Below are 25,672 nucleotides of genomic sequence, written 5' to 3'. Positions count from 1 at the left end.
CGGTATGGTGCCGTGTTTTCTGGCTAACCCGGTGTTGCGCTCCGCCTCCAACTCACCGTGGCTCGGGTTGTGGCCTTCCCGGGTGTCCGTTCCCGGCCTTTCTGACTCGGACAGAGAGTACGTGGGAGCCACGCTAACGCTGCCGGTGGTTCCGTGTTTTTACAATCCGGCGCCAGAGCCTCAAAGTCAGAGTAAGTTCCCTTAACCCGCCGGTTAACAGGTCATCCATGTCTTAACCCTGATGTCTTTATTAGTGTTAAATATCTGACTGTTAACAGGTTAAATAATGTCTTTATTAGTGATAAATATCTGACTGTTAACAGGTTAAATAATGTCTTTATTAGTGATAAATATCTGACTGTTAACAGGTTAAATAATGTCTTTATTAGTGTTAAATATCTGACTGTTAACAGGTTAAATAATGTCTTTATTAGTGTTAAATATCTGACTGTTAACAGGTTAAATAATGTCTTTATTAGTGTTAAATATCTGACTGTTAACAGGTTAAATAATGTCTTTATTAGTGATAAATATCTGACTGTTAACAGGTTAAATAATGTCTTTATTAGTGTTAAATATCTGACTGTTAGCAGGTTAAATAATGTCTTTATTAGTGATAAATATCTGACTGTTAACAGGATAAATAATGTCTTTATTAGTGATAAATATCTGACTGTTAGCAGGTTAAATAATGTCTTTATTAGTGTTAAATATCTGACTGTTAACAGGTTAAATAATGTCTTTATTAGTGATAAATATCTGACTGTTAACAGGTTAAATAATGTCTTTATTAGTGTTAAATATCTGACTGTTAACAGGTTAAATAATGTCTTTATTAGTGTTAAATATCTGACTGTTAACAGGTTAAATAATGTCTTTATTAGTGTTAAATATCTGACTGTTAACAGGTTAAATAATGTCTTTATTAGTGTTAAATATCTGACTGTTAACAGGTTAAATAATGTCTTTATTAGTGATAAATATCTGACTGTTAACAGGTTAAATAATGCCTTTTTTAGTGTTAAATATCTGACTGTTAGCAGGTTAAATATCTGACTGTTAACAGGTTAAATAATGTCTTTATTAGTGTTAAATATCTGACTGTTAACAGGTTAAATAATGTCTTTATTAGTGTTAAATATCTGACTGTTAACAGGTTAAATAATGCCTTTATTAGTGTTAAATATCTGACTGTTAACAGGTTAAATAATGTCTTTATTAGTGTTAAATATCTGACTGTTAACAGGTTAAATAATGTCTTTATTAGTGATAAATATCTGACTGTTAACAGGTTAAATAATGCCTTTATTAGTGTTAAATATCTGACTGTTAACAGGTTAAATAATGCCTTTATTAGTGTTAAATATCTGACTGTTAACAGGTTAAATAATGCCTTTATTAGTGTTAAATATCTGACTGTTAACAGGTTAAATAATGTCTTTATTAGTGATAAATATCTGACTGTTAACAGGTTAAATAATGCCTTTTTTAGTGTTAAATATCTGACTGTTAGCAGGTTAAATATCTGACTGTTAACAGGTTAAATAATGTCTTTATTAGTGTTAAATATCTGACTGTTAACAGGTTAAATAATGTCTTTATTAGTGTTAAATATCTGACTGTTAACAGGTTAAATAATGTCTTTATTAGTGTTAAATATCTGACTGTTAACAGGTTAAATAATGTCTTTATTAGTGTTAAATATCTGACTGTTAACAGGTTAAATAATGTCTTTATTAGTGTTAAATATCTGACTGTTAACAGGTTAAATAATGTCTTTATTAGTGTTAAATATCTGACTGTTAGCAGGTTAAATAATGCCTTTATTAGTGTTAAATATCTGACTGTTAACAGGTTAAATAATGTCTTTATTAGTGTTAAATATCTGACTGTTAACAGGTTAAATAATGTCTTTTTTAGTGTTAAATATCTGACTGTTAACAGGTTAAATAATGTCTTTATTAGTGTTAAATATCTGACTGTTAACAGGTTAAATAATGTCTTTATTAGTGATAAATATCTGACTGTTAACAGGTTAAATAATGCCTTTATTAGTGTTAAATATCTGACTGTTAACAGGTTAAATAATGCCTTTATTAGTGTTAAATATCTGACTGTTAACAGGTTAAATAATGCCTTTATTAGTGTTAAATATCTGACTGTTAACAGGTTAAATAATGTCTTTATTAGTGATAAATATCTGACTGTTAACAGGTTAAATAATGCCTTTTTTAGTGTTAAATATCTGACTGTTAGCAGGTTAAATATCTGACTGTTAACAGGTTAAATAATGTCTTTATTAGTGTTAAATATCTGACTGTTAACAGGTTAAATAATGTCTTTATTAGTGTTAAATATCTGACTGTTAACAGGTTAAATAATGTCTTTATTAGTGTTAAATATCTGACTGTTAACAGGTTAAATAATGTCTTTATTAGTGTTAAATATCTGACTGTTAGCAGGTTAAATAATGCCTTTATTAGTGTTAAATATCTGACTGTTAACAGGTTAAATAATGTCTTTATTAGTGTTAAATATCTGACTGTTAACAGGTTAAATAATGTCTTTATTAGTGATAAATATCTGACTGTTAACAGGTTAAATAATGCCTTTATTAGTGTTAAATATCTGACTGTTAACAGGTTAAATAATGTCTTTATTAGTGTTAAATATCTGACTGTTAACAGGATAAATAATGTCTTTATTAGTGATAAATATCTGACTGTTAACAGGTTAAATAATGTCTTTATTAGTGATAAATATCTGACTGTTAACAGGTTAAATAATGTCTTTATTAGTGTTAAATATCTGACTGTTAACAGGTTAAATAATGTCTTTATTAGTGATAAATATCTGACTGTTAACAGGTTAAATAATGCCTTTATTAGTGATAAATATCTGACTGTTAACAGGTTAAATAATGTCTTTATTAGTGTTAAATATCTGACTGTTAACAGGTTAAATAATGCCTTTATTAGTGTTAAATATCTGACTGTTAACAGGTTAAATAATGTCTTTATTAGTGTTAAATATCTGACTGTTAACAGGTTAAATAATGTCTTTATTAGTGTTAAATATCTGACTGTTAACAGGTTAAATAATGTCTTTATTAGTGTTAAATATCTGACTGTTAACAGGTTAAATAATGCCTTTATTAGTGTTAAATATCTGACTGTTAACAGGTTAAATAATGTCTTTATTAGTGTTAAATATCTGACTGTTAACAGGTTAAATAATGTCTTTATTAGTGTTAAATATCTGACTGTTAACAGGTTAAATAATGCCTTTATTAGTGTTAAATATCTGACTGTTAACAGGTTAAATAATGCCTTTATTAGTGTTAAATATCTGACTGTTAACAGGTTAAATAATGCCTTTATTAGTGTTAAATATCTGACTGTTAACAGGTTAAATAATGCCTTTATTAGTGTTAAATATCTGACTGTTAACAGGTTAAATAATGTCTTTATTAGTGTTAAATATCTGACTGTTAACAGGTTAAATAATGCCTTTATTAGTGTTAAATATCTGACTGTTAACAGGTTAAATAATGCCTTTATTAGTGTTAAATATCTGACTGTTAACAGGTTAAATAATGCCTTTATTAGTGTTAAATATCTGACTGTTAACAGGTTAAATAATGTCTTTATTAATGATCCACACTGAGCTGCAGATTGATTTATTGATGTTCATCCACCAGAGGAGAGCAGGAGGTTCATCCTGGACAGGTGAGCATCTGCAGATGAATCCTCTCAGTTTAAACCTGATTGATGGTCTTATTGAAAGTGTGAAGGACATATTGTGTGTTTCAGGTCAGTGTTTGACTTGGTGGAAACCCACATGTACCTGTCCCTGACCGATTCCAGGCTGCTCAACTGGTACCTGAGTTTATCTCCAGAGGACAGACGGATTGTCCAAGGTGGGCTTCACTCATAACCCAAACGCCTCATCTCTGAGAAACGTTCACTTCATTAGAGTCAGAAACGGGTTTACTGTCAGCTACAGTTGCATACAAAATGATTCTACCCCTATCAGGTCGTATCTTCAGCTCCTACGAGGTCGTGTCTTCAGCTCCTATGAGGCCCTATCTTCAGCTCCTATGAGGCCGTATCTTCAGGTCCTATGAGGCCGTATCTTCAGCTCCTATGAAGCCGTATCTTCAGCAGCCTTTAGCTTCAATGACCTGCTGTAGACAGAGGTATCGTCTCTAACAAGCTTCTGGCAGCTCCTTGGGAATTTTAGACCATTCCTCGTGGACGATGGTCTCCAGCTCAGTGATGTTCTCAGGTCTACGTGCTGCAGCAGCTTTCTTCAGATCCACCACAGGTTCTCCACTGGGTTTAAGTCTGGCGGTTGTGATGTCCACTCTAGAACCTCCCAGGTTTCTTCTCTAACCAGCCTTTGTTGGTTCTGATGTGTGTTTGGGGTCATTGTCTTGCTGGAATGCCCAAATATGCCCAAGCTTCAATTTTTCATGGACTGAGTGACGTTCTTGTCCAGAATATCCTGGTACTTCTTCAATACCTTGGAGATTCCTGGTTCCATCAGAAGCAGAACACCCCCACATCATCCCAGATCCACCACCATGCTTCACAGTAGACAGGATGTTCTTCTCCTCGTCTTTCCCCCCAGACATTCCTCTGATTCATAGGACCAAAGAGCTCTAGTTTGGTCTCATCGGTCCATAGAACCGTCTCCCAGAACTTCTGTGGCTTTAATAGGTTGATTCTAGCAGACTGGAGACCATTGTTATTGTGGTGTGTCTTCAGAAGCGGTGTCCATCTAGAGGATCTGGCATTAAGCATTCAGCATGGAATGTGTCCACAGAAACATCAGTTCCTCTTCCAGCCAGATCTTCCTGCAGGTCCCTGGCAGTAAGCTGAGGGTTCTGGTCCATCTGTCTCCAGGAATCTTGATATTCTTGCCGACAGTTTCTTTTTTCCACCATCCAGCGTAGCCACAGTACCGGTGGCTTTGAACTTACCAATGATGCTTCCAACAGAGTCTCTGGGAACATTTCCTTTCTGGTGCTAAGCAGCTATCTCCTCTCTAAACTTCAGGACATCTCTCTGGTCTGAACCATGGTGCTGCTAGAACCCATTTTATAGACATGAGTATTACTGAATGTTCAGCATGTGTCAGCGTTGGATTCTCCTCTAAATGTGTTCATACAGGTGGATGGCTTAGAGTTGGACTGCAGGTATCTGGATTCACCAGCATTGTTTATAGGCGGTTAAATCACTCTGCAACCTGCTTTTTGGACCAAAGTTTAAATTTTGGATGGATTATGAATGAAATCTTGATTTTTTGCTTTGGTTTTATATTTCAATAAACTAACTTTTCACCTCTGATAGGATTTAGTTGGATTGTTGCTGATTTTTCCAGAATGTCAGGAGTATGAAGAGGGTTGAATCATTTGGCATGCACCTGTAGCTTCTCACCTGTGAGGAGTTCAACCAGGTGTTCTGGTGCACAACAGGAAGAAGGTGTTGGAGGAGGACAGCTTGGACATTATTTTCTGATGTTTAACACATGTCATCCTTTGTGGCCCATTAATAAATAATACAGGTGGAACACATTCAGTATTCCCACATGTTGAAATAAATTTTGCTCACAGTTTGGTGGTGTTTGTCTTTGTAGCTGAAGGAGGCTTTCGTCAGTTCCTGTGCAGACATCCAGCCTTAGAGATGTCCAAACATCACGTTTATGTGAAATGTAAGTCTAAATAGTCAAAATAAAGTCATGTGAAGGTAAAGGAACAAACTGCGTAATTATGTAAATTCATAATTAAATCGGTAATTTACATAATTGTTCTTTCAAGTAATGGCAGATAGTTGGAAAATCACTATTTATTGCTTTTTTAAAATATAGTAAAATGATTTATTTATTGACAGACAGCAGTGGAGGCAGCAGACCCGTCCAGCCGACCACACAGTACGTCTCTGAGAAAACAATGAATTCACACATTGGAGGAGTTTAAGGTTTCATTGTTTTACAGTCATTTCTTGTTTTGTTCTCAGATCAGTGAAGTCAGGAGCAAAGACGACCAGATGTGGTAAAAATCTCAAAAAGGCACATACCAGGCTAAAATCATTGTTCAGGTTTTAGAGTCTCACATGTTTCTCTAGACCAGGGGTGTCCAACATGAGGCCCGTGGTCCAAAAGTGGTCCTCCAGAGGGTCCAATCCGGTCCTCAAAGTGTAAAAATTACAGAGAAGACATTAACTGCAGATTGTAAATTAGTAAAACTATAAATTTAAAATCATTTCTAGAACATGACAAGTTGTTTGGATCAGAAAGTAAAATACTAGATTGTTGTTTGTTCATTTGTCTCATTTTTTTTATTTTGGATCTAATCTCTGAAATATTTTGTCTTGTTTTTGTCTTTTTTGTTGGACTTTTGTAGTTTCTCATGTTTTTGTTGTTTTGGTTCCTTTTTTCTCGCTTGGGTTTTTGTGTATTGTTTTGTCTATTTTTTGTAATATTTTGTCTTGTTGTTTTTTGTCCTTTTTTTCTGACTTTTGTCATTTGTTTCTTGTTTTGTTATTTTGTTTCTTGTTTTTGTAATTTTTTTTCTTTTTTTTTGTCATTTGTCCATTTAGGTGAACCTATAAACCATCACTTGTTGTGAACTGAAATTCATTTTGTTCCCCTTGTCAGAACCAGCTCACACACATCTGGAGCTGGAGATGTTTCCCAGGGATTTAACTCTGCTGGGCTGCAGGAACACCACTGGAGAACATCTCTGTGACGAGTTCTGCAACAGCAAAGGGCCGCTCCACCTTCAGGAGAGCTTCCCTCAGACCTCCAGCAGTCCCGTCACAGAGAGGACCAGCCTTCAGAAAGAAGTGAGGAGTCACACCAGTGTAGTCCAGGATGGACATGTACTGTCGTGTTTTTATCTGGAGGATGACTTCTGATTTGTCTCCAGCTGAGCAGCAGAGCAGTGGTGTGCAGCGATCCAGCGGTCCTGGCTGGATTAACTGTGGACCTGGACAGATGCAGCCAGAGACCAGAGACCAGCAGCCACATTTTAGCTGCGCGAGACCAGAATGTTCCATGTTCTGAAGACAGACCATCACAGTGAGTCATCCGTGTTCCAGTTGACACGCTACAGCCATGAACAGAAGCTGACATCCACTGTAAAGTCCACGTTTCCTATCAGTCTGAGTTTCTAATGACTCCTAGAACTCTGAATTTTTGATGGAATCCCTGAAACACACAAATCTTTGTGACCAAAGCAATCCTTCTTCTTCTTCTTTTCCTTTCAGCTTTTCCCTTCAGGGGTCGCCACAGTGAATCAATTGCCTCCATCTAACCCTGTCTGCTGCATCCTCTTCTCTCACACCAACTACCTTCATGTCCTCTTTAACCACATCCATAAACCTCCTCTTTGGTCTTCCTCTAGGCCTCCTGCCTGGCAGTGGGAAACTCAGCATCCTTCTACCAATAGATTCACTCTCTCTCCTCTGGACATGTCTGAACCATCTCAGTCTGGCCTCCCTGACTTTATCTCCAAAGCCTCTAACATGTGCTGTCCCTCTGATGTCCTCATTCCTGATCCTATCCATCCTGGTCACTCCCAAAGAGAACCTCAGCATCTTCAGTTCTGCTACCTCCAGCTCTGCCTCCTGTCTTTTCCTCAGGGACACTGTCTCCAGACCAAACAACATGGCTGGTCTCACCACAGTTTTGTAAACCTTTCCTTTCATTTTAGCTGAAACTCTTCTATCACACATCACACCTGACACTTTTCTCCAGCCGTTCCAGCCTGCCTGTACACGCTTCTTCATCTCTTTTCCACACTCTCCATTGCTCTGGACTGTTGACCCTAAGTCCTTAAAATCCTCCACCTTCTTGATCTCTTCTCCCTGTAACCTCACTCTTCCACTTGGGTCCCTCTCATTCACACACAGATACTCCGTCTTGCTGCGGCTAACCTTCATTCCTCTCCTTTCCAGGGCAAACCTCCACGCCTCTAGCTTCTCCTCCACCTGTTCCCTGCTCTCACTACAGATCACAATGTCATCTGCAAACATCATAGTCCATGGAGACTCCTGTCTAACCTCGTCTGTCATCCTGTCCATCACCATAGCAAACAAGAAGGGGCTCAGAGCTGATCCCTGATGTAGTCCCACCTCCACCTTGAACTCCTCTGTTACTCCTACAGCACACCTCACCACTGTCTTACAGTCCTCATACATGTCCTGCACCACTCTAACATACTTCTCTGCCACTCCAGACTTCCTCATACAAAACCACAGTTCCTCTCTGGGCACCCTGTCAGAAGCTTTCTCCAGATCTACAAAGACACAATGCAGCTCCTTCTGACCTTCTCTGTACTTCTCTATCAACATCCTCAAAGCAAATATTGCATCTGTTGTACTCTTTCTTGGCATGAAACCATACTGCTGCTCACAGATGTTCACCTCTGCCCTTAGTCTAGCTTCAACTACTCTTTCCCATAGCTTCATCGTGTGGCTCATCAGCTTTATTCCTCTGTAGTTGCCACAACTCTGCACATCTCCCTTGTTCTTAAAGATGGGCACCAGCACACTTCTCCTCCATTCCTCGGGCATCTTCTCACTATCTAAGATCCTGTTGAACAACCCAGTCAGAAACTCTACTGCTACCTCTCCGAGACACTTCCATACCTCCACAGGTATATCATCAGAACCAAGTGCCTTTCCACTCTTCATCCTCTTCAATGACCTCCTCACTTCATCCTTACTAATCTTTGATACTTCCTGATCCACTACCGTCACCTCTTCTACTCTTCGTTCTCTCTCATTTTCCTCTTTCATCAACTCTTCAAAGTACTCTTTCCATCTTCCCATCACACTATTGGCACCTGTCAACACACTTCCATCCTTATCCTTTATCACCCTAACCTGCTGAACGTCCTTCCCATCTCTATCTCTCTGCCTTGCCAACCTGTACAGATCAGTCTCTCCCTCCTTACTGTCCAACCTAGCATACAAGTCATCATAAGCCCCTTGTTTGGCCTTTGCCACCTCTACTTTCACCTTACGCTGCATCTCCCTGTACTCCTGTCTACTCTCTTCAGTTCTCTCAGTGTCCCACTTCTTCTTAGCTAACCTCTTTCTCTGGATCCACTCCTGCACCTCCTCATTCCACCACCAAGTCTCCTTATCTCCTTTCCTTCCAGATGACACACCAAGTACTCTCCGACCTGTCTCCCTGATCACATTTGCTGTAGTTGTCCAGTCATCTGGAAGCACCTCCTGACCATCCAAAGCCTATCTCAACTCTTTCCTGAAAGTCATACAACACTTTTCCTTTTTCAGCTTCCACCATTTGGTCCTCTGCTCTGCCTTTGCCCTCTTCATCTTCTTCACCACCAGGGTCATCCTACACACCACCATCCTATGCTGTCTGGCTACACTCTCACCTACCACTACTTTGCAGTCACTGATCTCCTTCAGATTACACCGTCTACACAAGATGTAGTCTACCTGTGTGCTCCTCCCTCCACTCTTATAGGTCACCCTATGTTCCTGCCTCTTCTGGAAGAAAGTATTCACTACAGTCATTTCCATCCTTTTTGCAAAGTCAACCACCATCTGTCCTTCTGCGTTCCTCTCCTGGATACCAAACCTGCCCATGACCTCCTCATCATCTCTGTTTCCTGCACCAACATGTCCATTGAAGTCTGCACCAATGACAACTCTGTCACTTCTAGGGATGCTCTGCATCACTTCATCAAGGTCCAACCAGAATTTCTCCTTCTCCTCCAGCTCACATCCTACCTGTGGAGCATACCCACTAACAACATTGAACATCACACCTTCGATTTCTAGCTTCAGGCTCATCACTCGATCTGACACTCTTTTTACCTCCAGGACATTCCTAACAAACTCCTCCTTCAAGATAACTCTTACTCCATTTCTCTTCCTATCTACACCATGATAGAACAACTTGAACCCTGCTCCTAAACTTCTAGCTTTACTACCTTTCCACCTGGTCTCCTGGACACACAGTATGTCCACCTTCCTCCTCTGCATCATGTCAACCAGCTCTCTACCTTTTCCTGTCATAGTTCCAACATTCAAAGTCCCTACTCTCAGTCCTAGACTCTTGGTGTTCCTCTTCTCTCTCTTCCTATGAACACACCTTCCTCCCCTCCTTCTTCGACCAACAGTCGTCCATTTTCCACCGGCACCCTGTAGGTCGACAGCACCGATGGCGGTCGTTGTTAACCCGGGCCTCGACCGATCCGGTATGGAAGTCATACATTTGATTCGCATGTTTGATTTGGCCAAAGTTTTACGTCGGATGCCCTTCCTGACACAACCCTCTGTATTTATCCGGGCTTGGGACCGGCACAATAAGACACTGGCTTGTGTCCCGTTGTGGTTACATTGACCAAAGCAATCCTACATTCAGTTTTTTTACACAGATATATCAGAGGTTTTCTGAGGCCAAAAAATACACAAACAGAATCTTGAATGATCAGTGTTGTTGATGTAGAAACTTGTGTTAATCTAATGTTCTTAGTTTCATGACCTCTTAACTTCTCCTGAGTGATTCCAGTCAACTACAGCTGATGACTGCTCTGATCCAGTTTAAATAGAACCAATAGATTCACTCATTAGACTCAAACACTTATCTATATCTGAAGTCAGGAACAAAAGTTTCTATACATTTTTAAAGGCAATTTAAATCATGTTGGTCTTGAGTTTCTCATGACTCTTAGAACTCTGAATTTTCTGTGATGGAATCATTGAAACATGAATCTTTGTCACTAGAGACAATGTATTTTGGTTCTTTCATAGATTTATTTAAGGTCTTCTGGGTCAAAAATTCACCTTTAGCAACGTGAATGATCAGTTTTGTTGATGTAGAGAGTTGTGTTGATCTGATGTTCTTAGTTTCATGACCTTAACTTTTCCTGAGTGATTCCAGTCGACTACAGCTGCTGACTGCTCTGATCCAGTTTCAATAGAACCATTAGACTCAAACTCTACAGGGGGAAAGACTGAGGAGCTCAGCAAAGATCTGAAGAAGAAAGTCATTGACTTGATTTTGATGCTTTCATAGATTTATTAAAGATTTTCTGGAAATATGACAAAATCTGCTGGATCATAAATATACAACCAGAAATATTAATATTTGGTTAATTTTTTTCCATTTCTGCCTTAGTTTGTTTCTTCTGGTTTCAAATTTCTGGTTTCTTTAACTCTTCTGGGCAGAATTGGTGCAGTACCATCAAGCATGAAGGTGGCAGTATCAATACACTATCAATGTCAGAAAGACGACACATTTAGTTGAACAGCACCAATTCTGGTTCAGTTCAACCAAGCTTGTTGTCTTTCTGACTCAGACTTGTTTCTCCATCAGTCCACAGGTTCTTGATGGGTCTACATCAGGACTTTGTGGAGATCAGTCTAGAACCTTCATTCTATCCTGATGGAACAATTTCTTTACCACGTCTGATGTGTGTTTGGACTCATTGTCTTGTTGAAACATCCAACTGTGTCCAAGATCAACCTTCTGCTGATGGTTTTAGGTTTTCCTGAAGAACGTGGAGGTGATCCTCTTCTTCATTATTCCATTTACTTTGTGTAAAGCTCCAGTTCCACAGAGCATGATACTGCCACCTTCATGCTTGCTGGTAGGTTTGGTGTTTTTGGGGATTAAAAAAAAGACCAAGACAGTCTGAAAACAGTTCTGACCAGTCATCTAAAACCAGGACCAAAATCAAACCTAAACGAGTCCAAAAAAACATTCATAACCAGTCAGAACACAGTCTGAGACCAGTCCTAAACCAAAACCAGTTTTAGAAACAGTTTGAAACCAGTTCTAAAAAATTCAAAATCTGGACCAAAACCAAACCTAAACTCCTCCTAAGAAAAGGTCAAAACTAGCCCAAGACCATCTGAAACCAGTGCTCATCCAGGACCAGATCCAGAGTAAAATAAATCCTAAACCAGCTTTAAATCACATCCAAAACCAGGAGAACCAAGACTGGAACCACACACAAACCAGTCCCAAGAAAGTCCAGAACCAGTCCAGCGTCTAGTCTGAAAGTAGTCCAGAAGCTCTTCTAGAAAGAGTCAGAGCTCTGTTGAACCTTGTATTCCTTTAGCTTTAACCAGTAACGACTTCATGAGCTTCTTTACACATAAAATAGTTCTGATTAGAGATAAAATTAATCTGGCCCTTCCTACAAATGTCACAGATGCTTTTGAATTGGCTGTTAGACCTGATGAATCTTTAGAATTCTTCACTCCTATATGTCTCTCTGAACTAATTTCAACAGTTTCTACATCCAAACCATCAACATGTCTTTTAGATCCTATCCCAACTAGACTCTTCAAGGAGATTTTACCTTTAATTAATTCTTCAATGTTAGATCTGATTAATCTCTCTCTAGTAACAGGCTAAGTACCACAGGCTTTTAAGGTCGCTGTCATCAAACCTTTGCTTAAAAAGCCCACTTTAGATCCAGATGTGTTAGCTAACTATAGACCGATATCCAACCTACCATTTCTCTCTAAAATTCTGGAAAGAACAGTTGCAAATCAATTATGTGAACACTTACAAAGGAATAATTTGTTTGAATGTTTCAGTCAGGCTTCAGAGTGCATCATAGCACAGAAACAGCTCTAGTGAAAGTTACTAATGACCTTCTCATAGCATCAGATAATGGACTAGTCTCTATACTTGTTTTGTTAGATCTTAGTGCAGCGTTTGACACAATCGACCACAACATTTTATTACAGCGTCGAGAACATTTAATTGGCATTAAAGGGACAGCACTGGACTGGTTTAAATCCTACTTATCAGATAGGTTCCAGTTTGTGCATGTCAACAATAACTCTTCTGAGCATACTAAAGTTAATCATGGAGTTCCTCAGGGTTCTGTCTTAGGACCGATACTTTTCACATTATACATGCTTCCTTTAGGCAATATTATTAGGAAGCATTGTATTAACTTCCATTGTTATGCAGATGACACACAATTGTATTTATCTATGAAGCCAGATGAAACTGATCAGTTAGCTAGACTGCAAGATTGTCTTAAGGACATTAAAACCTGGATGACTTTTAACTTCCTACTGCTAAATTCTGACAAAACTGAAGTCATTGTATTTGGCCCCAAACATCTTAGAAACTCGCTTTCAAAGCAAATAGTTACTCTGGATGGCATCACATTGGCCTCCAGTACTACTGTGAGGAATCTTGGAGTTATTTTTGACCAGGACATGTCCTTTAACTCACACATAAAGCAAGTCTGTAGGACTTCCTTTTTTCACCTGCGTAATATTGTAAAAATCAGGAACATTCTGTCTCAGAGTGATGCAGAAAAATTAGTTCATGCTTTTGTTACTTCCAGGCTTGACTATTGCAATTCCTTATTATCTGGTTGTCCAAATAGCTCTCTCAAACATCTACAGTTGATCCAAAACGCTGCTGCGAGAGTACTGACAGGAGTTAGCAAAAGAGATCATATTTCCCCTATACTTGCTTCTCTTCACTGGCTTCCTGTTAAATCCAGAATAGAATTTAAAATCCTTCTTCTGACATATAAAGCTCTTAATAACCAATCTCCATCATATCTTAAAGATCTGATAGTACCTTATTATCCTAGTAGAACTCTTGGCTCTCAAGCTGCAGGCTTACTTGTTGTTCCTAGAATTTCTAAAAGTAGAATGGGAGGCAGAGCCTTCAGTTATCAGCTCCTCTCCTGTGGAACCTGCTCCCAGTTTGGGTTCTGGAGGCAGACACCCTCTCTATTTTTAAGACCAGGCTTAAAACGTTCCTTTTTGACAAATCTTATAGTTGGGGCTGACTGGGTGACCCACAGGGGTTCGGCTTGTGTCTTCATTGTACAGCTGACTCCCTCTTGGACGTCCCTTCGTTCTGCCTCTAGTCATGCTGCTATAGGCCTATAGGCTGCTGGGGGACTTTTCTTGACGCACTGAGCCCTTCTCTATCTACCTTTACATTTAATATGTATACCGTTATTGCAGTACATTCACTCTGTTTCCCCCTGTGCTATTTCTCCGAGTGTCCCTGGTCCCAGAGCTGGATGCTTCAGATCTGTGGTTGATGTTCCACCAGCTGGTCCAGTCTCCATCATGTCCACTGTGGGATGCTGCTGCTGACCTTCCTCCAGCCCTCTGCTTCCAACTCCCTTTTTCCACCAGTCAACTCTGCATCGCCTTCACTATACTGTTATGCTAACTTACATACTGTTTGAATTTTACTGCTAGCTATATATGGAGTATGTTTAATGTCAGAGCCGTACATCATCAGAGTAAACTATGAGTCAGTTTTCAATGTTAGCTTATACTTTGTCTGTGTCACATATCCTGTCATACATGTATCCAAATGTGTGTTGTGTTTTCCTTGCTTTCCCACCCCTCCCTCTTCTCCCATCCCTCCCCCTTGCCCTCTTCTGTCCTTCTCAACCCCCCGGCCAGCAGGCAGATGGGTCCCCCCTATATAGAGCCGGGTTCTGCTCGAGGTTTCTTCCCTGTTAAAAGGGCGTTTTCTTGCCAGTGTCGCCTTTGGGCTTGCTCTGGGGGTCAGGCATTTGGGTTCTGTAAAGCGTCTTGAGACGAGTTGATTGTAATTGATGCTATATAAATAAAATTGAATTGAACTGAATTGAATTGAAAGCTCCAGATCATGATACTGCCACCTCCATTTTGGATGGTAGATTTGGTGTTTTTGGGGTTAAAGGTCTCAGACCTTCTCCATGGATCCTCTCAGCTCAGGGTGGCTCATCGTCTATTGATGCATTTTTGTCACCGAACAGCGATCTGACAGTAATGTTCAGAAGTTTTGTTAGACTTCTCTAGAGTCGATGCTTACAACACTGATGCCACAGATGAAAATATCTCACAGTGTTTCCTGTTACAGCTCCGACTGGCCAACAGTGAATGAAGAACCTTCAGAATACAGCGACGTGAACGTCAGCCAGACCAGCAGTAGTTCTGTGGGCTCAGAGAACGACCCCACAGAGGACAGGTGTCAGGACTACCTGCTGCAGAGGGACCAGTTCACTGATGAAGATCAGGCCAAGAACATCCACAGCATCATGGAGGACGATCAGAGCATCCTGATCTGTTCTCCTTCATGTCTGAAGTCTGATCCTCCTCAGGTCACCATGAACCCCTCAGAGTTTGCCTGCCGTCCTACCTGTGATGTTAGCGTTGGCACTGAGCTGCTGCTGAGGACTTCAATCTTCACCCAAACCGAAGACCCAGAAACAGCCGACAAAAACGTCATCACTGAAGTCCACATGTCCGACCTGGACTATGTGGCCGAGGTAAGACCAGAAACCCAACGTCTGAACCTGTAGAAGCTGCAGAAAAACCTTTAAACACTTTAATGTTTCAGGAATTCACCAAACTGAAGACAACTCAGAGGCAGAAAGAGAAGATAAAAAGGTGATGAATCAGATGATCAACTTGTTCAGCTGTTTTCATACTTCTGCAGCTCCACGACTGATTTCTGTCTGATTTCCAGAGGCGACTGTGACTGTACTGAGCGCGCTCAGAAAGCAGAGCTGAGCCTGTTGGCGCTGCAGTACAACATCTGCAAACATCACATCTGGAGATTCTTCTGGGAGGGAAAGCAGCTGAACTCAGTGTAATCCTCACATCTGATCTGTTTTCAGGATCTAACTCTGTCTGTAGAGTCCAGTCTGATTCTCGTCTCCCTGCAGGAACAAAGATCCTCCTAAAAACATCGCAGAGGTTCTGGACAAACTGGACTCTGACTACCAGGAGATGAAGCATCAGATCCTGGCTGGAGTTCCTCTGGAGCAGCTGAAGCCTCTTTCTGTGGACTCTGGGAAGATAATCTCAGGAAGTTACACACCTTTACAGGTAAACACACCTGAAAACCGAAACTACCGGTGTAAACGACCAGATCCACTTTGGTCAGAGGGTTAATCTGGCCTGTTGCACCTGGAATAGACGGTTTAATTGTTGACAAATTCACTTAGAGATGCTGCAGCCACTCCATGAAATATAATCTGAGTAAACGTTGAACATGGAACCAAAACTAAACCTAAACTAGCCCTCAAAAAAAGCCCAAGACAGTCTAAAACCAGTACAAAATCAAACCTAAACCACTCCAAAAAAAACATACAGTCCTAAAAAACTCAAAATCTGGACCAAAACCAAACCTAAACTATTTCAGTCCTAGACCCGCCCAAGACCAGCTGAAACCAGTCCTCATCCAGGACCAGATCCAGAGTAAAATTAATCCTAAACCAACTTTAAATCACATCCAGAACCAGGAGAACCAAGCCTGACCCTGTAAAGTTTAAATGTGACTTTAATTCCAGTTTTGTCCCACATCTTATGGTTGCAGCTAACCTGAAAGTCCCATCAGTTAGCTCTGTTGGGTAAATATGATGTTTTTGTTTGATTTCCTTCTTGATTTTGGACAGGACAGCATGTTGATGAACAATCAATCTTATAAAGTTTACACAAGGCTGCCATAAATAAGCCGGATTTAGCACAAAGCTAATTTACATCCCAAACATAAAAGAAAAATCTTCAGGTTTACAGACGTATCAGAACAATACAGAGTTTATATGGTATGCTGTGGCTCTTTAAGACGACCACGCCGCGAAAATGCTTCTTTAAGACGAAGGCTGTACTAGAACTTAAAGCTGCTATAAACACAATAATTAGAAAATGAGTTTGTTTAGCTGCTCTGTCCTGTAAAATATCCACCGTTTCCATGTTGTGTTTGATCTACAGACTGAACTTTATCACTTTAACTGGTCTGATAGAAGCGTGGATTCTTTCTGAGCTGCTGCTGGAGTTTCCTCTTTAACTCCACATTTTTTCTGTTTGATATGTAAACCTCTATCAGTATGTCATACGGTGCTGCATCATAGCGACATGCAGTTCCTCGAAAGTACAGTGAACTTTACAGAAACGGTCTCTTGGCTATAATTGTCGACTAATTGGTGAAATAGGATGAAGAAAACGTTCCAGAGATGTGATTTATTTGAACCCTCAGCGGTCAGAGTTGTCTAACTGTGTTGGTTCGTGTTTAGATGGTTGCTGGGGAGCCGGGAAGCGTTTCCTCTCGGTACGTTAACACTCAAACACAGTCAGGTTTATCAGCAGACCAGTCCCTCCACGCTAACGTTTCTCTGATCTCAGGACATCTGAAGAACCTCAGCAGCTTCATCCAGCAGCAGAACACAGCAGGCCTGATGATGGAAGCAGAACCATCAGCCAGGTGAGTTTAGCACCAAACACCTGGCTCCTGATTAATTACAGATATACTAACCAGCTGGACAGAACAGATCTTTACATTTCTGTCATATTCTGGTTTGTTCTTTAGTAATTATGTCACCGTCCATGTCTGTGATTGGTCAGCTGTAGCTTTGTGCTCAGAATCTCTGGTGGACGACATCCTGTCCTGATAACCTCCTTAAGTAGTGTTATTTCTGACAGTTTGGTCCATATTTGTGAAATACTTCTGTCACTGAAACAGGAAACGCCCTTTAAGATGCATTTTTACGTTGAATTTTTTGCACAAACTTACTTTTGTAATGTTGACTACAATCTCTTTAAAAAAATAATGATGTCACTTTTGATCCCCAAATTTTTCCATGTGGTTCCCTGCTAGATAATGAAAATAAACCTGGATATGATGTGATAACAAGATGAAAAACACAATTATTTTCTAATTTGTGTTTTAATTCTTAACCTAGCTGAGCAGATTTAGTGTCAGTGGTTAAACTGCTGTTTCTCCTTCATATCAACGGTTAATTGATTGTTGATTTTTGATGACAGCTGATTAAGAAACTTTAAAATTTGTTTCTCAGACTGAGAAGAAAATCATGAAAACAAGAAGAGCTGCTACCGTGATCCTGAAGGACGGACGTTTTCTGCAGAACAACAAGCAGGAAGGAAATGAGACGGGTGAGAAAAATCTGTTCTTTCATGTAGAGACGAGTTCTTTTTCTGACTTTATAAATACAAATGGTCCTCGGTTTACGACGTCCTCGACCTACGGCGTTTCATCGTTACGTCACGACCAGTTACGGGGAACTAGTTGGTGAGTGGAGTGCATGTGGAAACATCACCTCACTGATGGAGAAGGAACCTGAGCTGGAGGAGGTGGAGGTACCATCTAGATGTACACACGTGGACAAAATTGTTGGTACCCCTCAGTTAAAGAAGGAAAAACCCACAATTCTCACTGAAATCACTTGAAACTCACAAAAGTAACAATAAATAAAAATTTATTGAAAATTAAATAATCAAAATCAGCCATCACTTTTGAATTGTTGATTAACATAATTATTTAAAAAAACAAACTAATGAAACAGGCCTGGACAAAAATGATGGTACCTCTATAAAAGATTGAAAACTATTTGACCAGAGTGACATGATTAACTCAGGTGTGTCATTTAATTGACATCACAGGTGTTTCCAAACTCATAATCAGTCAGTCTGCCTATTTAAAGGGAGACAAGTAGTCACCCTGCTGTTTGGTGAAAAGGTGTGTACCACACTGAACATGGACAACAGAAAGTGAAGGAGAGAATTGTCCCAGGACATCCGAAAAAAAATGATAGACAAACATCTTAAAGGTAAAGGCTATAAGACCATCTCTAAACAGCTTGAAGTTCCTGTGACAACAGTGGCTCATATTATTCAGAAGTTCAAGACCCACGGGACAGTAGCCAACCTCCCTGGACGTGGCCGCAAGAGGAAAATTGATGACAAATTGAAGAGACGGATCGTTGGAATTGTATCCAAAGAGCCCAGAGCAACCTCCAAAGAAATTAAAGGTGAACTCCAAGGCCAAGGTACATCAGTGTCAGATCGCACCATTCGTCGTTGTTTGAGCCAAAGTGGAGTTCATGGGAGATGACCAAGGAGGACACCACTGCTGAAAAAAACTCATAAAAAAGCCAGACTGGAATTTGCAAAAATGCATGTTGACAAGCCACAAAGCTTCTGGGAGAATGTCCTTTGGACAGATGAGACCAAACTGGAGCTTTTTGGTAAGGCACATCAACTCTATGTTCATAGACTCAAAAACCAAGCATACGAAGAAAAGAACACTGTCCCTACGGTGAAACATGGAGGAGGCTCAGTAATGTTTTGGGGCTGCTTTGCTGCATCTGGCACAGGGTGTCTTGAAAGTGTGCAAGGTACGATGAAATCTGAAGACTATCAAGGCATTCTGGAGAGAAATGTGCTGCCTAGTGTCAGAAAGCTTGGTCTCAGTCGCAGGTCATGGGTCTTCCAACAGGACAACGATCCAAAACACACAGCCAAAAACACCCAAGAATGGCTGAGAGAAAAGCGTTGGACTATTCTAAAGTGGCCTTCTATGAGCCCAGATCTGAATCCCATTGAACATATGTGGAAGGAGCTGAAACATGCCATTTGGAGAAGACACCCATCAAACCTGAGACAACTGGAGCTGTTTGCTCATGAGGAGTGGGCCAAAATACCTGTTGACAGCTGCAGAACGCTCATTGACAAATACAGAAATCGTTTAATTGCAGTGATTGCCTCAAAAGGTTGTGCAACAAAATATTAAGTTATGGGTACCATCATTTTTGTCCAGCCCTATTTCATTAGTTTGTTTTTTTAAATAATTATGTTAATCAACAATTCAAAAGTGATGGCTGATTTTGATTATTTAATTTTCAATAAATTTTTATTTATTGTTACTTTTGTGAGTTTCAAGTGATTTCAGTGAGAATTGTGGGTTTTCCTTCTTTAACTGAGGGGTACCAACAATTTTGTCCACGTGTGTAGTTGGGCTCACCTCCACACCCAGCAAGGGTTCTGGATCCAGAATCCTGGAGAGGGGTTGGAGACTCTGCTTTTCCAGAGTTGCTGAGGGTGAGAGGCTCTGGGCAGGTGTGGAGATACTCATGATCCCCCGGCTGAGTTTGCTTTGTTGGAGTTCTCCTGGAGAACCAGAGGGTCTCCTCTCTGAGGATAAACTCTGACTGCTGTCTGTTCTTCTGCACCAACAGCAGCTCAGAGTATCCGGCCTTCTTGGAGTCTCTGGGTGGTTCCTGGAAGGGGGACCACCTGGAGACTCCAGAGTTCTCCTGGAGGACTTCATAGTCGTATCCTCAGACCTGCAGCCGGATGTTTTGGACGCTCAGGTGAAGACAGGAGCAGAGCTGTCAGCTGATCTCCACCTGGTGGTGAGTTGATCTGATGGAAGACTGGAGGACAGACCTGGTAAACACAAACCTGTGGTGAGGATGAACTGAGAACATCTGGAGGAGGCCCCTGTCTGTGGGGTTTTCAATCCCACCTCCAGAAGAGTTTCTCCTGCATCCTGGGGGAGGTTGGAGACCTGGGTCTGAATGGTCCATGTTCATAGCCTCCAGAACTAAAGGTCACTGGTACCTGCTGCAGCGGTAACCAAGAACCTGCTGGTGAACACTAGCTGAGGGAAGCCATCGGACTCCAAAAGGTTTTTCAGGCCTGGCTGGGTCGGAGGTGTCCTGAAGCAGGTGACGGGTACCGGTCAGCCAAAAGAGCTGCAGCTGTAGTAGAAGCTAAAACTCAGGTGTGGGAGAAGTTCAGAGAGGCTATGGAGAAGGACTTTTGGTTGGCCTCAAGGAGATTCTGGCAAAGTGTTCGATGCCTCAGGAAGAGGAGGCAGAGCTTTATCCAGGCTGTGTACAGTCAGGTGGAGAACTGTTGACCTGTACTGGGGACATTGTTGGGCGGTTCAAAGAGCACTTTGAGGAACTCCTGAACCCGGTGAACACGTCCTCTGCAGAGGAGGCAGAGCCTGAAGACTCCGGCTGATTAAATCCCAGTTCTGTGTTTTTGTTCAGCAGCTGCAGGTGAAGAGGTGAACAGAAGTGAGCTGTGGTTCGATGCTGAGGAGGACCTGGAGCTTCCTGAGGAGGACCTGGAGCTTCCTGAGGAGGACCTGGAGCTTCCTGAGGAGGACCTGGAGCTTCCTGAGGAGGACCTGGAGCTTCCTGAGGTCGGACAGAACCCAGCAGCAGAACCAGCTGATGGTAGGAAGTTCATGAAACATCTCAGCTGCTGATGTGGAGACTGGAATTAATTATAGTTTTTAAACAGAATCAGTCCCAGAGGAAGGTTCACTTCTGTGGGTCTCCAACCTACCCAGTGAGGTCACCAAGGTGAGTTTTAGACACCTCTGAAGGTTTTTAGTAAATGTTGAGCAGTGTGTTGTTGAGTGTGGGCCAGCAGGGGGCGCCACAGCCTTTAATAAACCTTGTCTCTGTCAGAACGACGTGATGCTGCTGTTGAAGGACTACGAGGCCTCAGAGGTCAAAATTGCTGTACTGAAGGACGATCAGAGGTGAGAATCTGCTCTAACTTTACCTCCACCGCTTAGATTCACGTGTTCAGCAGCTTTCCTACTGTCCTCGAACTCATCGTCTGTCAGGACGATTAATATGTCTGAAAAACACTTTGAAAAATGTCTGAGAAAATGGTGAAATAAATAAGAAAGTATTCAGCATTTAAAAAGGTTTTCATTAAATGAGAAAAAATGAATAAAACACCCAAAAAAGTAAAAAAAAAAATCAATAAATTGTCACCAAATTTTGTAGAGACTGAAAAAAATTATAAAATATCCCAGATATGCCAACATATGAATGTAGTCTCAGCAAATTTTAATAATTATTACTAAATTCTGATAAATATTTGAAAAACATGGAACAAAAAACATAAAATGCCCCAAAAATCCTGCAAACTATGAACAAAATCTCAAAAAATCTTAATTTATTCCAAAATTCTGAAAAATATTTGAAAAACACTGCAAAATACTCATAATGTCCCAGAAATGCCCAGAAGTATGAATAAAATGTCCAAAAATATCTAGATTTAAGATATTAATAAAATCTCACACAGATATATATATTTTAAATGCCACAAAAATATCTCCAAAATATTCATAAAAAGCCCATAAAAATGACAAAAGTCCCAAATATTTTAATAATGTCTGAGAAATTTACATGAAAATGTTTCAAAATTGTCTAAAAAAAATCAATAAATTGCCTTAAAAATTGTAAAAATCCCCTAAAAATAATAATGAAGTGTTTTAATTTATTCGTATAATATCAAAATAATAATAAAATACTCCAGCAGTAAACAGCTGCTGACACTGATGTTCACTATTATTGTTATTATTAATAATAATACCACTACTACTAATAATAATAATTCATCAGGAGTTATACTGTAATACTTGATCCACATATTCATGCTGTAATAGAGTACTTTTACTGAGCTCAGCCTCTCTTCCTGATTGGTCCTCCAGGGTTGCCATGGTGACGGTGAGCGGACCTCAGGCTGCTGAGGCTGCAGTGGAGGATCTGGATGGACGCCGGCTGAAGGACCACACTGTACATGTGGAGCACATCAGAGGGAACGAGAACCTCCAGGACCCCACCAGACCAGGACCCTCAGAGAACCTCCAGGACCCCACCAGACCAGGACCCTCAGAGAACCTCCAGAACCCCACCAGACCAGGACCCTCAGAGAACCTCCAGAACCCCACCAGACCAGGACCCTCAGAGAACCTCCAGAACCCCACCAGACCAGGACCCTCAGAGAACCTCCAGAACCCCACCAGACCAGGACCCTCAGAGAACCTCCAGGACCCCACCAGACCAGGACCCTCAGAGAACCTCCAGGACCCCACCAGACCAGGACCCTCAGAGAACCTCCAGAACCCCACCAGACCAGGACCATCAGAGAACCTCCAGAACCCCACCAGACCAGGACCCTCAGAGAACCGACCCAGCAGTCCTGGAAGAACGGTGAGGACACACAGTGCTGAATTAAGGTCAACTTAGTGTGGTTTTTAACAAGAATTTACAAAATTAAATATTTTCTTGTGTTAAAATGAAAGCAGATTTCTCCAAAATAATGTCAAGTAATTAAAAATAAAAAATCAGTGACTGCATTAGAATTCAGCTCCTTTAAAGAGACTCTGATGGAACTTGGACAGTTCTAGAAGTCCTTAATGGATGATCTGCGGTCTGTGGCTGTAGAATAAAGACTCCTGGATAGAACTACACCATGAAGACTAAAGAACCAAGAAACTCTGAGGAAAGCATCAGTCAGGACGATACAAGAACATTTAAAGTTCCTGAAGATCTCCTGGAGTCCAGTTAAATCCATCATGAAGAAATGGAAGGAAAATGGAGCATGAATAAATCTGACAAGAGCAGGACGTCCTCAAGACCTGAGAGACTAGAGAGGGAGGCCACCAAGACTCTATGACTCCTCTGAAGGAGTTACAAACTAGTATCACCGCCGTGCTTTATAATCACGATGCTGCCTCCGCCGTGCTTTATAATCCCGATGCTGCCTCCGCCGTGCTTTATAATCACGATGATGCCTCCGCCGTGCTTTATAATCACGATGATGCCTCCGCCGTGCTTTATAATCACGATGTTTCCTCCGCCGTGCTTTATAATCACGATGTTTCCTCCGCCGTGCTTTATAATCACGATGTTTCCTCCGCTGTGCTTTATAATCACGATGCTGCCTCCGCCGTGCTTTATAATCACGATGCTGCCTCCGCCGTGCTTTATAATCACGATGCTGCCTCCGCCGTGCTTTATAATCACGATGTTTCCTCCGCCGTGCTTTATAATCACGATGCTGCCTCGCCGTGCTTTATAATCACGATGTTTCCTCCGCCGTGCTTTATAATCACGATGTTTCCTCCGCCGTGCTTTATAATCACGATGATGCCTCCGCCGTGCTTTATAATCACGATGTTGCCTCCGCCGTGCTTTATAATCACGATGTTTCCTCCGCCGTGCTTTATAATCACGATGTTGCCTCCGCCGTGCTTTATAATCACGATGTTTCCTCCGCCGTGCTTTATAATCACGATGATGCCTCCGCTGTGCTTTATAATCACGATGTTGCCTCCGCCGTGCTTTATAATCACGATGATGCCTCCGCCGTGCTTTATAATCACGATGATGCCTCCGCCGTGCTTTATAATCACGATGATGCCTCCGCCGTGCTTTATAATCACGATGATGCCTCCGCCGTGCTTTATAATCACGATGTTTCCTCCGCCGTGCTTTATAATCACGATGATGCCTCCGCCGTGCTTTATAATCACGATGTTTCCTCCGCCGTGCTTTATAATCACGATGATGCCTCCGCCGTGCTTTATAATCACGATGTTTCCTCCGCCGTGCTTTATAATCACGATGCTGCCTCCGCCGTGCTTTATAATCACGATGTTGCCTCCGCCGTGCTTTATAATCACGATGATGCCTCCGCCGTGCTTTATAATCACGATGTTTCCTCCGCCGTGCTTTATAATCACGATGATGCCTCCGCCGTGCTTTATAATCACGATGCTGCCTCCGCCGTGCTTTATAATCACGATGTTTCCTCCGCCGTGCTTTATAATCACGATGCTGCCTCCGCCGTGCTTTATAATCACGATGTTGCCTCCGCCGTGCTTTATAATCACGATGATGCCTCCGCCGTGCTTTATAATCACGATGCTGCCTCCGCCGTGCTTTATAATCACGATGTTGCCTCCGCCGTGCTTTATAATCACGATGATGCCTCCGCCGTGCTTTATAATCACGATGCTGCCTCCGCCGTGCTTTATAATCACGATGTTGCCTCCGCCGTGCTTTATAATCACGATGCTGCCTCCGCCGTGCTTTATAATCACGATGCTGCCTCCGCCGTGCTTTATAATCACGATGATGCCTCCGCCGTGCACCGTACTTTATTTTATTTAGCTGAATTGCTGCTCTGTAACTCTAGTTTTTAGTCTTGTTCTTGGCTTTGACCTGAACCCTGGTATTGTGTTATATTTATATCCTGGATCATCAGCATGTTTTTGTGATTTACGTTTAATTATTTCCTCCTCAGCCTCTTATCTCCAGCAGCAGAAGCAGGATGGTGGTGTTCATCTCACCCACTGCTAGACGAACCTGTGTTCCTCAGCACTATGGCACCATGGGCGGCTTCGACACGCTGATGTCTGAGCTGCTGCAGCGCCACCCGGCGGTTGGCCAGCAGAAGATCATGGACGCTCTGGTAGAGCTGAGGAGGAAGCATGCAGGCGTCCTGACCGGCCTCCCCCTGCAGACCATCAGGGAGATGACCTCCCAGCTCCTGACCAGGCCACAGACCGCCTCACAGATCTGAGCTTCCGAAGGGTTGCTGTTACCATGGAAACGTTAGAAATGTTCTAAGCATCACAGCCACTCTAGTTATCCTTTGTACCAATGTTTCCCTCGGGGGTTATTGTCTGACTTCATCCAGGTAGCAGCAGATAGTTCAAAAGCCACAGTTGATCTTTTTATTTGGCTGCTTGGTCAAAGACAGAATTTAGTTTGACGTAGTTTTGGTCAATAATTATGTATGACAGAGCTTTTGTTTGTATTTTGTCCTGAGTCAATAAAAAGGACATTTGCAGCTTTTGTTGTTCTTTAATTATATAACGGAGAGCGTTTTCATGAAGTCAGTTTATAACATGAGTCAGGCTTAGTTCAGGTAGTCTGTCAGGGTGTTTGGATTCTGTCTGGCTGTCAGGCTCATTGTAAAGCTAACTATCAGGCTAACTGTAAAGCTAACTATCAGGCTAACTGTAAAGCTAACTATCAGGCTAATTATTAGCATACTTAGCAGGCTAATTATCAGAATGT

The 25,672-nt window shown here is 41.3% G+C and overlaps 1 protein-coding gene across 1 annotated transcript; it reads left to right on the top strand.

Moving 5' to 3' along the window:
- Window positions 1–4: 4 nt before the first annotated feature.
- Window positions 5–25,442, top strand: rbm44 (RNA binding motif protein 44). Its single transcript, XM_051959382.1, has 13 exons — window positions 5–191; window positions 3,701–3,728; window positions 3,813–3,919; window positions 5,641–5,715; window positions 14,910–15,330; window positions 15,502–15,624; window positions 15,701–15,863; window positions 17,831–17,927; window positions 20,834–21,019; window positions 21,093–21,148; window positions 21,257–21,330; window positions 22,294–22,795; window positions 24,894–25,442. Exons 1-13 carry the CDS (start codon window positions 5–7, stop codon window positions 25,170–25,172), a joined length of 2,298 nt encoding a protein of 765 aa, XP_051815342.1. The 3' UTR covers window positions 25,173–25,442.
- The last annotated feature ends 230 nt before the right edge of the window (window positions 25,443–25,672 follow it).

Source organism: Acanthochromis polyacanthus, chromosome 14, assembly GCF_021347895.1.
Source record: "Acanthochromis polyacanthus isolate Apoly-LR-REF ecotype Palm Island chromosome 14, KAUST_Apoly_ChrSc, whole genome shotgun sequence".
NCBI classification, from domain to species: Eukaryota; Metazoa; Chordata; class Actinopteri; family Pomacentridae; genus Acanthochromis; species Acanthochromis polyacanthus.
The sequence above is the reverse complement of the archived record's forward strand: the minus strand, read 5'-3'. Positions and strand labels throughout refer to the sequence as shown.

Excerpts from the sequence above, each read along its gene's own strand:
- rbm44 (XM_051959382.1), top strand. The coding sequence starts at position 5 with ATGGTGCCGTGTTTTCTGGCTAACCCGGTGTTGCGCTCCGCCTCCAAC. Across the intron at positions 15,625-15,700 it reads GGAAAGCAGCTGAACTCAGT|GAACAAAGATCCTCCTAAAA; the intron begins GTAATCCTCACA and ends GTCTCCCTGCAG. Across the intron at positions 21,331-22,293 it reads GTACTGAAGGACGATCAGAG|GGTTGCCATGGTGACGGTGA; the intron begins GTGAGAATCTGC and ends TTGGTCCTCCAG.